Below are 13,996 nucleotides of genomic sequence, written 5' to 3' on the forward strand. Positions count from 1 at the left end.
CTGAACATAAATTGCTAAACATTAGTATAAGTTTGTTCTTGGTTTCTTAAATTGCATAGAAAGATAAAACGTACATGGGTCTATTAGTAAATAGTAAATTCCACATTCAAAAATTGTTCCATAAAAAAATTGTTTTAGAGATTATAAACTATATATTCATGAGATGTTAATATATAACAGTTCAAAACTACTTACTTCCTGAGTAACTTAAAGCTTAAGGTTACTAAAAATTCAAAGTTTTTATTAAGGCTGGGCACGGTGGCTCATGCCTGTAATCCCAGCACTTTGGGAGGCTGATGCAGGTGGATCATGAGGTCAGAAGATCAAGACCAACCTGGCTAACATGGTGAAACCCACTCTCTACTAAAAATACAAAAAATTAGCCAGGTGCGGTGGCGGGCGCCTGTAGTCCCAGCTACTTGGGAGGCTGAGGCAGGAGAATGGCGTGAACCCAGGAGGCAGAGCTTGCAGTGAGCCAAGATTGCGCCATTGCACCCCAGCCTGGGCGACAGAGCCAGACTCCGTCTCAAAAAAGAAAAAAAAAAAAAGATTTTATTAATATGAAACCAATAATTTTTATATGAGAAAGAATTTTATGTGGTCTCAATATAAAGGAATAAAAAATTTTTAAGTAATTTTTTGTCTTAAGGTAAAATAACTAGTTATTCTAATATAAAAGGGGGGAAAATATAGGACAAAGACTAGAAGTTTAGGAGAATAATGGAAGGTCTAAGCAAGCTGTGGAAGGTTTATGAAGGATGGGTCCTGTAATGGAAGTTTTATATCATCAGGATGGTTGGAATTTGAAGGGAACTTTTTTTTTTTTTTAAGGACAGAGTCTCACTCTGTTGCCCAAGCTGGAGTGCAGCGACGTGATCTCGGCTCACTGCAACGTCTGCCTCCCGAGTTCAAGCAATTCTCATGCCTCAGCCTCCTGAGTAGCTAGAACTACAGGTGCGTGCCATCATGCCTGGCTAATTTTTGTATTTTTAGTAGAGACGAGGTTTCACCATGTCGGCCAGGCTGGTCTCAAACTCCTGATCTCCTGTGATCTGCCCACCTCGGCCTCCCACACCACAGTGGTGAGATTACAGGTGTGAGCCGCCACGCCCAGCCACAAGAGGTTTTGACTTAATTCTAAAATCTGTTTCTTTAAAATTTAATTTTCAAGCATCTTCTGAATGGCAGCTTTAAAGTTTATAGACCAATGTTTTCCTCCAATATAACTTGATTCTGTACTCTTGGCTTTTCTTGATGTTTCTGAATTGTCCACATAACCAGGAAATTTCCCATGCTTTTTCTAAAAGCCCTGTATTCCCCTGCTTAAGGTACTAGTTTTCTTGTTTATGTCCCTCTATAATATAGTGTATACATATAACCTTGGACGCATGCTCTTCCTATGTCTGACTATATTTAAGTATCTTTCCATCAGGTTTCACTTCCAGGTTATCTAAATAGGCTTTCCATAAGGAGCAGCAATCACACGTCAGGAAGGTTTTTTTTCTTTACTTTTTTGGGAGCTGAACTAAGAAACAAAGATTTTACATTTTATCAAGATAATTTCCTATGTTTCATATTATCCTTATTTTTTTTTTAATATTTCTTAGGAAAACTGAGCTTTGAAAGGTTTTTGTTTGTTTGTTTACAGCCACAGAACTTTCTGTATTGTTTTTGAAGTCTTTTAATTGTCACTCTGTTTAAGTGAGTGACTATTACTTCACGACGACATCTATTCTTATTCTGACCAAGTGTTTTAAACCTTTTGACATCTTTGGCATGCCTACCAACGATCAATTTATAAATTAAGTCTTTTTTGACCCTGAACTAATTTTGGGATGTCTCTTGGCCAAGGGGACCCCAAAGAAACCTTAAAAATTGAGTTCTCAGCCACGATAGAAAGGGAGGTTGGACATACCTTGTCATACTCCCTCCCTTTTAGAGTTTGGGCACAACAACAGACCACCATTAATGTTAAAATAGAGATCATAAGACTGACAAAACAGACTCTGTCACAACAAGATACCAAATTATAAACAAGATCTAATGCCTGCAGGACATCAATCTTGCTAAACAGGTCATTTTTCACCCAGTATATTGTGGCTGACATAACATCCTTATCTTAACGTAAACAGAAATTCCTTTCTGCTGACAAGTTTTAGACTGAGCCTCAGTCCTGTAACCAACTGCAAATTAAAGAATCTCTGAATCCCCGTATAACCTGTGAGCCCCGACTTCAAGATATCCCAACTTTTGGGGCCGAAGCAGTGCATACCTTCCGTGTATTGATCTATGTCTTTTCCTATAACTCCTGCCTCCATAAAATGTATAAATCCCGACTGTAATCCAACTGCCTCAGGACCATTTACTCAAGGCTTCTTGAGTTTGTGTTTTCCCTGGGCCATAGTCATTCATATTGGCTCAGAATAAACCTCTTTAAAATATTTTACGGAGTTTGGTTTTTCCATGAACAAGGCTTATAGGAATAAAAGGAACCATAACTAACCTTTAAGCTCTGGGTATCCTCGATATCTAAATGTAATGAGAATGGTGAGCTGGCTCAGCACAATTAGCACAAAAAGGATCCGGGCCTGCAGGGAAATAGATGTTAATGTGAAATAGATACATGGGTACACTTTCAGTTAAGATTTTTAAAGTGGCCTTATTAACAAAAATGGAAATGGCATCTGTGATACTGTGATAGAAGAAATACATATTTTGGTCTTTGTCCCCACTGGTCAGAGCTCCTAAAATCCTTGTAATTTTCTAAGTGATAGCAGTGATAGCAGCATATTATTATAACATTTGGATTTTGTCTCTGGTTCCTGAAACAGCTCTAGAGTGATAAAGTAAAAGGAATACCTATTGTTATTCATAACAAGCCCCTTTTGGAGGAGGTATAGCAAGATGGCCAAATAGAACCCTCCAGCAATCATCCACCCCTTCCCCGTCAGAACAGCAAACTGAACAACTATCCCCACAAGAAAGCACTTTCATAAGAACCAAAAATCAGATGAGTGATCACAGTACCTGGTTTTAACATCATATCAAGGAAAGAGGCACTAAAAAGGGTAGACAACACAGTACTTCATTGCCTACACCACCTTTCCCCCATTCTGTGGCAGAGATCATCTGGGCACTCATGGGAGAGCGCAAAATGACTGTGGGACTTTGTGTTGGAACTCAGTGCTGTCACAGGGGAACACAACACAGGGCAGAATTCTGCCAGCACCCACAGAGGGAGCATTTAAGCTGGCCCTTGCCAGAGGGGAATCCTCTGCCTCAGTGGTAGGAACCTGAGTTCCAGCTAGCTCCAGCGCCAGGTCCTGAATAAACTTGAAAGGCAGTCAAGTCACAAGGACTTCAGTGCTTGGGCAAATCTGGATACTACGCTGGACTCAGAGCCAGTGGAAATGGAGTGCACGTGACCCTGTGAGACACCAGTTGTGGTGGCCAGGGGAGTACTTGTGTCACCCATCCCCCAACTCTCCAGACAGTACAGCTCCAGGAGAGACTCCTTCCTCTTGTGGAAAGAAGAGAGAAAAGTAAAGAGGACTTTGTTTTGCCACCTGGATACCAGCTCAGCCACAGTAAAATAAAGCACTGAGCAGATTCCTGAAGGCCCTGAGTCCAGGCCCTCACTCCTGGCTGGCATTTCTAGACTCAGCCTGGGCCAGAAGAGAACCTGCTGTGTTGAAGAGAAAGACCATGTCCTGGCAAGATTCACCATCTGCTGACTAAAGAGCCCCTGGGCCTTGAATAAACATCAGCAGTAGCCAAGCAGTAGTCACCACAGACCTTGGACAAGACCCAGTACTATGGTGAATTCAGGTGTGACCCAGAACGGTACAAACCGTGGTCACCTCTCCCACATATCCAGGCAGGCCAGCAAAGAGAGAGAGAGGCTCCTTCTGCTTGGGGAAAAGTGAGGAAAGAACACAAAAGACTGCCTGGTAATCAAGAGAATTCTCCCAGTTCTTACCCAAGCCCACCAAGCGCATGTAAGGCTGCAAGAGTTGTAGCATTACTGGGCTTGGGGTGCCCCCTTGTACAGATAGGGCTGCAGTGACCAAAGGCTTAGATCACAACCCTCAATTGTCTTTGAATACCTGGAAAGCCTCCTCAAGAAGGATGAGTACAAACAAGCCCAGACTACAAAAATTAGAATAAATACCTAACTCTTCAAGGCCCAGACATTGACAAACATCCACAAGCCTCAAGAACATCCAGGAAAACATGACCTCACCAAATGAACTAAATAAGGCACCAGTGATCATTCCTGGTGTGACAGAGATACGTGAACTTTCAAACAGAATTCAGAATAGCTGTTTTGAGGAAGCTCAATGAACTACATGAAAACACAGAAATGGAATTCAGATTCCTATCACAGAAATTTATTTATTTATTTATTTTTATTTTATCTATTTATTTTTTTGAGACGGAGTCTTGCTCTGTCACCCAGGCTGGAGTGCAGTGGCACAATCTTGGCTCACTACAAGCTCTGCCTCCTGGGTTCATGCCATTCTCCTGCCTCAGCCTCCCAAGTAGCTGGGATTACAGGCGCCCGCCTCCGCACCTGGTTACTTTTTGTATTTTTAGTAGAGACGGGGTTTCACCGTGCTAGCCAGGATGGTCTTGATCTCCTGACCTCGTGATCTGCCCACCTCAGCCTCCCAAAGTGCTGGGATTACAGGGGTGAGCCACCACACCCGGCCTCTTATCACAGAAATTTAATGAAGACATTACAATAATTTTTTAAAAATCAAGCAGAAATTCTGAAGCTGAAAGATTACATTGGCAAACTGACAAATGCATCAGAGTTTCTCATGTGCAGAACTGATCAAGTAGAAGAAAGAATTAGTGAGCTTAAAGACCATCTATATGAAAATACACAGTCAGAGGAGAAAAAAAGGAAAAAAAAAAAAAAGAATGAAGCATACCTACAAGATCTAGAAAACAGCCTCAACAGGACAAATCTAAGAGTTATTTGCCTTAAAGAGGAGGTACAGAGAGAGATCAGAGTAGGAAGTTTATTCAAAAAAATAATAATAGAGAACTTTTTTAACCTAAAGAAATATATCAATATTCAGGTACAAGAAGGTCATAGAACACCAAGAAGTTTTAACCCAAATAAGACTACCTCATAGCATTTACTAACCAAATTCCCAAAGGTCAATGATAAGGAAAGGATCTTAAAAGCAACAAGAGAAAAGAAACAAATAACATACAAAGGAGCTCCAACACGTCTGGCAGCAGACTTCTCAGTGGAAACCTTAAGCCTAGGAGAAAGTGGCCTGACACATTCAGAAGGAAAATAATTTTATCTTAGAATATTATGTCCAGCAAAAATATCCTTCAAACATGAAGAAGAAATAAAGACTTTCCCAAACAAACAAAAGCTGAGGGATTTCATCAACACCAGACCTGCCCTGTAAGAAATGCTAAAGGAAGTTCTTCAATCTGAAAGAAAAGGATGTTAATGAGCAATGAGAAGGCTGGGCACAGTGATTCACGCCTGTAATTCCAACATTTTGGGAGGCAGAGGCAGGGGGATTGCTTGAAGTCGGGAGTTCAAGACCAGCCTAGGCAACAAAGTAAGACCCCGTCTCTACAAAAAAAATGTAAAAATTAGCTGGTTGTACTGGCATGTGCCTATAGTCTCAGCTACTTGGGAGGACCCCATCAAAAAAAAAGTCAGTCTTTGCACTCCAGCCTGGGAAATAAGAGCAAAAATCTGTCTCCAAAAAAAAACATACATATATATGTGTGTATACATATATACATGTGTATATGTATGTGTATATATATATACACGTGTGTATAAGAGTGAAAAACAGAGTATCATAATGACAAATACAACGGTTATAATGGATATTATGATAAAAGAAAGATGTGTGGTTGATTTCACTTTATTTCTAAATTTTCCATGTTTTCTACATTGAGCACATATTATTGATGTGGGAAGAAATATTCTTTAAAAAGCCTTAACCCAAGTTAGCATAGTCCCTATAATTCCCTTAGTTATCCTGATTTTATAGCATCCTGATTTGATAGCATCCTTAGTTATAATTCCCTTAGATATCCTTAGTTATAATTCCCTTAGTTATCCTGGTTTTATAGCATCCCAAATGACTCATCCATGCCTCTGCTTCTTTAAATTCAAATCAAATCAACTTAAAAAGCATTTTATTCTTCTAGACAAATAACTAAACTTTAATTTTATAAGATTCAACTTTCGGCCGGGCGCGGTGGCTCAAGCCTGTAATCCCAGCACTTTGGGAGGCCGAGGCGGGTGGATCACGAGGTCAGGAGATTGAGACTATCCTGGCTAACATGGTGAAACCCTGTCTCTACTAAAAATACAAAAAACTAGCCGGGCGTGGTGGCGGGCGCCTGTAGTCTCAGCTACTTGGGAGACTGAGGCGGGAGAATGGCGTGAACCTGGGAGGCGGAGCTTGCAGTGAGCCGAGATCACGCCACTGCACTCCAGCCTGGGAGACACAGCGAGACTCCGTCTCAAAAAAAACAAAAAACAAAAAAAACAAAACAAAAAAAAAAAGATTCAACTTTCTTGTCATATGATCATAGTAGTCCCTCTTTATCCACAGGGGATACATTCTAAGTCCCCCCTCCAGTGGATGCCTGAAAACACAGATAGTACCAAACCCTATATATATTATGTTTTTTCCTATAAATACATACCTATGATAAAGTTTAATTTATAAATTAGGCACAGTAGATCAACAACAATAATAATAAAATAGAACAACTATAACAATATACTATAATAAAAGTTACAGAACTATGGTCTCTGTCTCTCAAAATATCTTATTATATATAATACTTTCAGACCATGGATGACCTTGGGTAACTGAAACGATGGAAAGTGAAACCATGGATAAGGAAGGACTACTGCATATTATTTAGGACTCTGCATTTACCAAATCCAGTAACATATGCAATGTTTAATTGAATTCACTTACCATGATGTAGTGATCAGTACGAAGAATAAATGATGCCAGGGGATCAAAACTAAGATGGTTATTCTCTTGAGCAGAAAATATGTGGTGAACACTCTTATTTCTTCCAGCAGAATCCTAGTAATAACCACAGAAGAAAAGTAACTTTCATGTACATGGAAATATTTATAATGTTCTAAATTATAATAAGAAATAAGTTATTTCTAATAACTACACTTTGTTGTTGTTGTTGTTTTTCAAGGTTTCTGTCTGTTGTCCAGGCTGGCGTGCAGTGGTGCAATCATAGCTCACTGCAGCTTTCATCTCCTGTGGTCAAGTGATCTTTCTGATTCAGCTGCAAGACTATAGGCACACACCACTATGCTTGGCTAATATTTAAATTTAGTTTAGAGATGGGGTCTTGCTATGTTGCCCAAGCTGGTCTTGAACTCCTGGCCTCAAGCAATCTTCCTTCATTGGCCTCCCAAAGTGCTGGCCTTATAAGTACTTTTAATAATATTTCTTAGGCCAGGTGAGGTGGCTCATGCCTGTAATCCCAGCACTTTGGGAGGCAGAGGCAGGCGGATCACATGAGGCCAGGAATTCGAGACCAGCCTGGCCAAAATAGTGAAACCCCATCTCTACTAAAAATGCAAAAAATGCCGGGCGCGGTGGCTCAAGCCTGTAATCCCAGCACTTTGGGAGGCCGAGACGGGCGGATCACGAGGTCGGGAGATCGAGACCATCCTGGCTAACATGGTGAAACCCCGTCTCTACTAAAAAATACAAAAAACTAGCCGGGCGAGGTGGCGGGCACCTGTAGTCCCAGCTACTCGGGAGGCTGAGGCAGGAGAATGGCGTAAACCCGGGAGGCGAAGCTTGCAGTGAGCTGAGATCCGGCCACTGCACTCCAGCCTGGGCGGCAGAGCGAGACTCCGTCTCAAAAAAAAAAAAAAAAAATGCAAAAAATTAGCCAGGCGTGGTGGTATGCACCTGTAATCCTAGCTACTCAGAGGGCTGAGGCAGGAGAATTGGTTGAACCCAGGAAGCACAGCTTGCAGTGAGCCAAGATTGCACCACTGCATTCCAGCCTGGGTGACAGAGTGAGACTCTGTCAAAAAAAGAAAAAAAGAAAAAATGTTCAAAACCTATAATTCTACATTTAAATAGGAAATATTAGCATGCACTCACAACCTATTTTCCCTTTAAAAAAAAAATCTGTATTTCCCTCTGTTCCCTAAAAAGGCCTAGAAATAACAACAAAGCTAACAGTAATGAGCTAGCTAGGCTGGTGCCCAGATTATGGTCTCAAAATAGCATTTCTCACTACAAGAAACCAGTGCTCTTTAGGGAAACAGCTCATTTCGGTTCTTGAATAGGAAGTGCACAAGAAGAGATACCTGCACTCCCGTGTTTGCTGCAGCACTGTTCAAAATAAGATTTGGAAGCAACCTAAGTGTCCATCAACAGATGAATGGATAAAGAAAATGAGGTATATATACATAATAGGGTACTATTCAGCCATTAAAAAAGAATAAGATCCTGTCATTTACAACAACATGGATGGAAATGGAGATCACTATGGTAAGTAAAATAAGCCAGGGACAGAAAGACAAACATCACATGTTCTCACTTATGGGACCCAAATATCAAAACAATTGAACTCATGGACACAGAGAGTAGAAGGATGGTTACCAGAGGCTGGAAAGGGTAGTAAGGGGGCAGTGGGAGGGAGGTGGGGATGGTTAATCGGTACAAAAAACATAGATGGAAAGAACGAACAAGACCTACTATTTGATAGCACAACAGAGTGACTAGAGTCAATAACCTAATTGTACTTTTAAAAATAACTAAAAGAGGCCGGGCGCGTGGCTCAAGCCTGTAATCCCAGCACTTTGGGAGGCCGAGACGGGCGGATCACAAGGTCAGGAGATTGAGACCATCCTGGCTAACACAGTGAAACCCCGTCTCTACAAAAATACAAAAAACTAGACGGGCGAGGTGGCGGGCGCCTGTAGTCCCAGCTACTTGGGAGGCTGAGGCAGGAGAATGGCGTAAACCTGGGAGGCGGAGCTTGCAGTGAGCCGAGATCGCGCCACTGCACTCCAGCCTGGGCGACAGAGCGAGACTCCGTCTCAAAAATAAATAAATAAATAACTAAAAGAGTGTTATTGGACTGTTTGTAAAACAAGGACGAATGCTTGAGAGGATGACTACTCCATTTTCAATGATGTGATTATTATGCATTGCGTGCCTGTATCAAAACACCTCATGTAACCCATAGATAAACACACCTACTATGTACTCACAGAAAGTAAAACTTTAAAAAAAAATTTAAAGAAAAAAGTGCATAAGAAAAGCTTGGAATATCTTATCAAACCAGAAAGTAAGAAAATGAACAAAGACTACTGGGATTGTGTCAAAGGGCTTAGTAGTCAACATGAAGAGGCTCCCACTAGCCAAAGGTGGAACAATTTGAGCATCGAAAAGAATAAATGCAATGGACTGAAATACATCAAGTATGTTTTCATACATCAATATATTTTTTAAACTTTGAATTTATAATAATACTAAATGTAAAAGGCTCAGTCACCTTTGGCAGATACTAAAGAACCAACTCATCATTCTGAAAACTGGTTTAGTAAAGGGGCAATGGGGAAAGAAGAATTTATCTTGCATTTCCTGTGTGAACTCTATATCTGGGTACCAAATAGATGAGATAATTTTTTTCTTAATAGGACTGTTCTAATTAATATTCCTATAATAAGAAAAGAAAAGTTGAATATCACCATTTTGGAACTCTAATGAAAAAAATGGATTTAGGTAAGTATCATCAATGCCTACTAAAAACCCTTAGGAGAAAAGCTAATGGAGGGATGAGCCAGCAGTGTGCTGGAGCTGGCTTGACTGCTCACAAGAGCCAACTGTTAAGTTTTCAGCAATTTTGCAGGCCACTTAGTATGGCATTGGTAGTTTAAAACCAGCCATGGTAGAAATATTTATATTATGAGAATTGGTACAAATCAGGGAAATGCTACATATCAGGATCCCCTCTCCTTGACCCCTGTAACTTGCCCCAAGCTGGTTGCTAAATATTTACCAGCACACCAGTGGATAAGGCTACCAAAAGCTGAATACACTGATCCATCTTAACATTACAGAAAAAGAGGCCGGGCGCGGTGGCTCAAGCCTGTAATCCCAGCACTTTGGGAGGCCGAGACGGGCGGATCATGAGGCCAGGAGATCGAGACCATCCTGGCTAACACAGTGAAACCCCGTCTCTACTAAAAAAATACAAAAAACTAGCCGGGCGAGGTGGCGGGCGCCTATAGTCCCAGCTACTCAGGAGGCTGAGGCAGGAGAATGACGTAAACCCGGGAGGCGGAGCTTGCAGTGAGCTGAGATCTGGCCACTGTACTCCAGCCCGGGCGACAGAGTGAGACTCCGTCTCAAAAAAAAAAAAGAAACAAAACAAAAAACATTACAGAAAAAGAGACAACCAAATATTATGGGTATCCTGTTAAAAGCATAAAAAAACAGATAAAGTACTTTTGCCAAAAAATAGATGTAAATCTGATGAAACCTCTAAATCTAACTACCAATTATAGAAACTAAGGGGGAAGGGGACAGAGGAACATGTTAAATGATACCACAGGGATGTAAACAGCAAAAATCCAGAAAACAGGGAACTCCACAGGACCAAAGATTCAGTTTCCAAAACAAATAAATTTTAAGGGGGAAAAAAAGAAGGGGGAGGTAAGGGAGGCAATCTATACAGTAAAAGAGACAAAAGAGACAAGTCAGTTAAATGGAATGTATGAGTCTTGATTGGATTCCGATTTGAACCAACCAAATGAAAATGTACATATCTATTTATGTATATTTCTGTCTATCTATCTATGTGACATATTGGGATAACCAAACATTAGCTGGGTAGTTTGGTATTACAGAATTACTGTTAGTCTTCCAAGTATGATATGGTATCATGGTTAAGTTTTTTAAAAATAGTCCTTATCTTTTGATTTTTTTTGAGACAGAGTCTTCCTCTGTCGCCCAGGCCCGGCTACTTTTTTGTATTTTTTAGTAGAGACGGGGTTTCACCGTGTTAGCCAGGTTGGTCTCTATCTCCTGACCTCGTGATCTGCCCGCCTTGGCTTCCAAAGCGCTGGGATTACAGACGTGAGCCACCGTGCCCGGCCAAAATAGTCCTTATCTTTTACTGATACATATTGACATATTTACATATGAAATGACATTATTTTATATATGAAATGACATCATTGTACAGGGAGGGAAGATAGGGATAAAGAAGGAACAAGACTGATCATGTGTTGATAATTGTTGAGATTGGCTGATGGATATATGGGAGTTCATTATAATATTATCTCTTTTGTATATTTAAAATTTTCCCATTATAAAAAACTTTTAAAATAACAATAAGAACTTACATTTGTGTTTTTTAAGCTTTGATTGCTCAAAATGTGCTTATATTATGTTATTGTTTTAAAGCAGGAATCTAGATTTCTCTAACATTTGAGATTAGAGCTTTCTAGGGTCTACTCTTTAAATTGGCAAAGTAGGCACAATAATCTTAAACTACAGGTACTCAAACTTCAGTGGACATCAGAATCACTTGGAGAGATTGTTAAACTAGATTGCTGGGTCCTATCTCCAAAGTTTCTGATTCAGTAGGTTTTGGATGGGACCTAAGAATTTCCATTTCTAACAAGTTCCCAGATAATATTGATGCCAATAGCCCAGGACCCACATTGAAAATTGATTTAAAGGTCTAGTTGCTACTAGACTGCAGGGAACCTATAGATAGTCAATAAATACAATGAGTAGGTAAAATATTAGATAATAAACACGTGTCTTCTCCCACAGACTTTGAGTTTCAAATCTGACTCATCTATAGTTTACTGTATTTAAAAGGACAGAACTTTCCCACGAACGAATGAGGGGACCAGGTTCCCTATTTAATACTCAGTAGGTTGTTTAAAGTTACACATATAAGAAAACAGAAAACAGATCAGTCCTTGCCTGAGATTGAGGATGTAAGGAAAACAGATTACAAAGGATACAAGAAAACTTTTGAGGGGAATGTATCATATTGCTTGTAGGCGATGACTTCAAGGATGTATACATATGTCAAAATTCATCAAATTGTATACTTTAAATATACAGGATTTATTATGTTATTATGTAAAAATTTTACCTCCATACCTTTGTAAGAAATGTTAAAAGTATGTGATTTTACATTTTTACTAAGGATTCAACTAAGCAGTCAGAAATGTTTCAAGGAATGTAAGCTATGTTTTTTTTTCTTCATAAAGCTACAGAAGTTGTATGTATACCTTATTAAGAAAATAATACACTGGGGTTCTGAGGCACTCCAGACTGTAGTGACTGTAAAGACAGGCAATAATTTATTCTAGGTGCACATGAACCTTTAAGTCTCTTTAAAATGATCCAACTTCTTCTAATATGAGAGACCTTAAGGGTTCATCCCCAGCCATCTCTCCTACTTCTTCTGTAAGTTTTTTCGTCCTTCTACACAGAACATTTTAAAGATGGGTGGCGTAGCAGAGTGTCTTCTCTTGTGCAGACGTACAAGTTTCTCCATTTACAAACCAAGGGTAAAACTACCCACGACAAAGGATTGTTTTGCGGATTAAGTAAATAATTCTAAGTGCCTAGCATCTCCTTAGAGGGAGCTCAGTAAATAGTTTCTTCCTGCTCAACCTGTTTCTGTAGGGGGGATAAAAAAGATAATGAAAATAACTACATATGTTTTCTGAAAAATTATTTGGTGTTTCAAATTAAGTCTCAATATTAGAAGATTAAATAGTTAAAAACTGTCATCAAATCACAAAGTTGCAGAAATTGATAGTTGTGTGTGTGTGCGTCTGTGTGTGTGTGTGTGTGTGTTTAAGAAACTAATTTCTGAGCACAGCTTATCGTCTTAAGAATTTAATGAAACTGCTTTATTCTGGTAATGATTATTACTTTCTACTCTGGCAGGTGCTAATAAATTAAATGCCCTAAATTGAATCAGAATAAGAAAAGGCAAACTGGTACTGCATATGCTAACAATGCTTATTCCCCTTAACAAAAAAGTGCCTTTGATGCGCTGGAATTCTGTGTCCTCAAGCTTTCAAATAATGACACAATTGTCTTATAATTAGAGACAGCAATCAAAGACATGGAAACATAATACATGTTTTCTGACTTATTCTATTACCCTTGGGTATACTGGGGAATTTGCCCCTATTATGAAAAGATTCTGGGCAAAGTTGGAAGAAAACAAAATAATGATTTCCTGGGGTTAAAAAAAGGGAGTCTATGGCCACTCCTCTTCTCCTCTGCCTAGTTTTTAATCTAATATTAGAATTATTCCTGAGTGCCCATTTTCAGAATATACTAAATACATTGTATTCAATTTTTTTTTTTTTTGAGATAGGGTCTCGCTGTGTCACTCAGGCTAGAGTGCACTGGCACAATCAGAGCTCACTATAACCTTGAACTCCTGGGCTCAAGCGATCCTTCCATCTCAGCCTCCCAAGTAGCTAGGACTACAGATGCACGCCATCATGCCCAGCTAACTTTTATTTTTTTGTTGAGATGGGGTCTCACTATGTTGCCCTGGCTGGTCTCAAACTACTGGCCTCAAGCGATCCTCCAGCCTCAGCCCAAATTTTTTCACTTTTTTGTTTATTTTGAGACAGGGTCTGGCTCTGTTGCCCAGGCTGGAGTACAGTGGTGCAATCTCAGCTCACTGCAATCTCTACCTCCTGGGCTCAAGTGGATTCTCCTGCCTCAGCCTCCTGAGTAGCTGAGACTACAGGCACATGCCACGTGCCCAGCCAATTTTTGTATTTTTTTGTAAAGATGGGGTTTCACTGTTTTGCCCAGGTTTGTCTCGAACTCCTGTGCTTAGGTGATCCACCTGCCTTGGCCTCCCAAAGTGCTGGGATTACAGGCGCGAGCCACCACGCCCGGCCCCCAATTTTTTTTTTAAACATAGCTTCATTACCAATTGA

The 13,996-nt window shown here is 40.1% G+C and overlaps 1 protein-coding gene across 6 annotated transcripts in view; it reads right to left on the reverse strand.

The window, feature by feature from the left end:
* The window catches only part of LOC105491504 (transmembrane protein 62), a 47,887-nt gene that overhangs the window by 10,623 nt on the left and 23,268 nt on the right, over positions 1 to 13,996 (reverse strand). For all 6 annotated transcript variants that reach the window (XM_011758002.3, XM_024795864.2, XM_011758013.3 and 3 more), the window contains 2 exons: positions 6,981 to 7,094; positions 2,504 to 2,588 (listed from right to left, as the gene is read on the reverse strand). In XM_011758002.3, the coding sequence (XP_011756304.2) occupies positions 2,504 to 2,588; positions 6,981 to 7,094 (199 nt within the window). The remainder of the gene's footprint in view (positions 1 to 2,503; positions 2,589 to 6,980; positions 7,095 to 13,996) is intronic.

This window comes from Macaca nemestrina, chromosome 7 (assembly GCF_043159975.1).
Source record: "Macaca nemestrina isolate mMacNem1 chromosome 7, mMacNem.hap1, whole genome shotgun sequence".
In the NCBI taxonomy this organism is placed as follows: domain Eukaryota; kingdom Metazoa; phylum Chordata; class Mammalia; order Primates; family Cercopithecidae; genus Macaca; species Macaca nemestrina.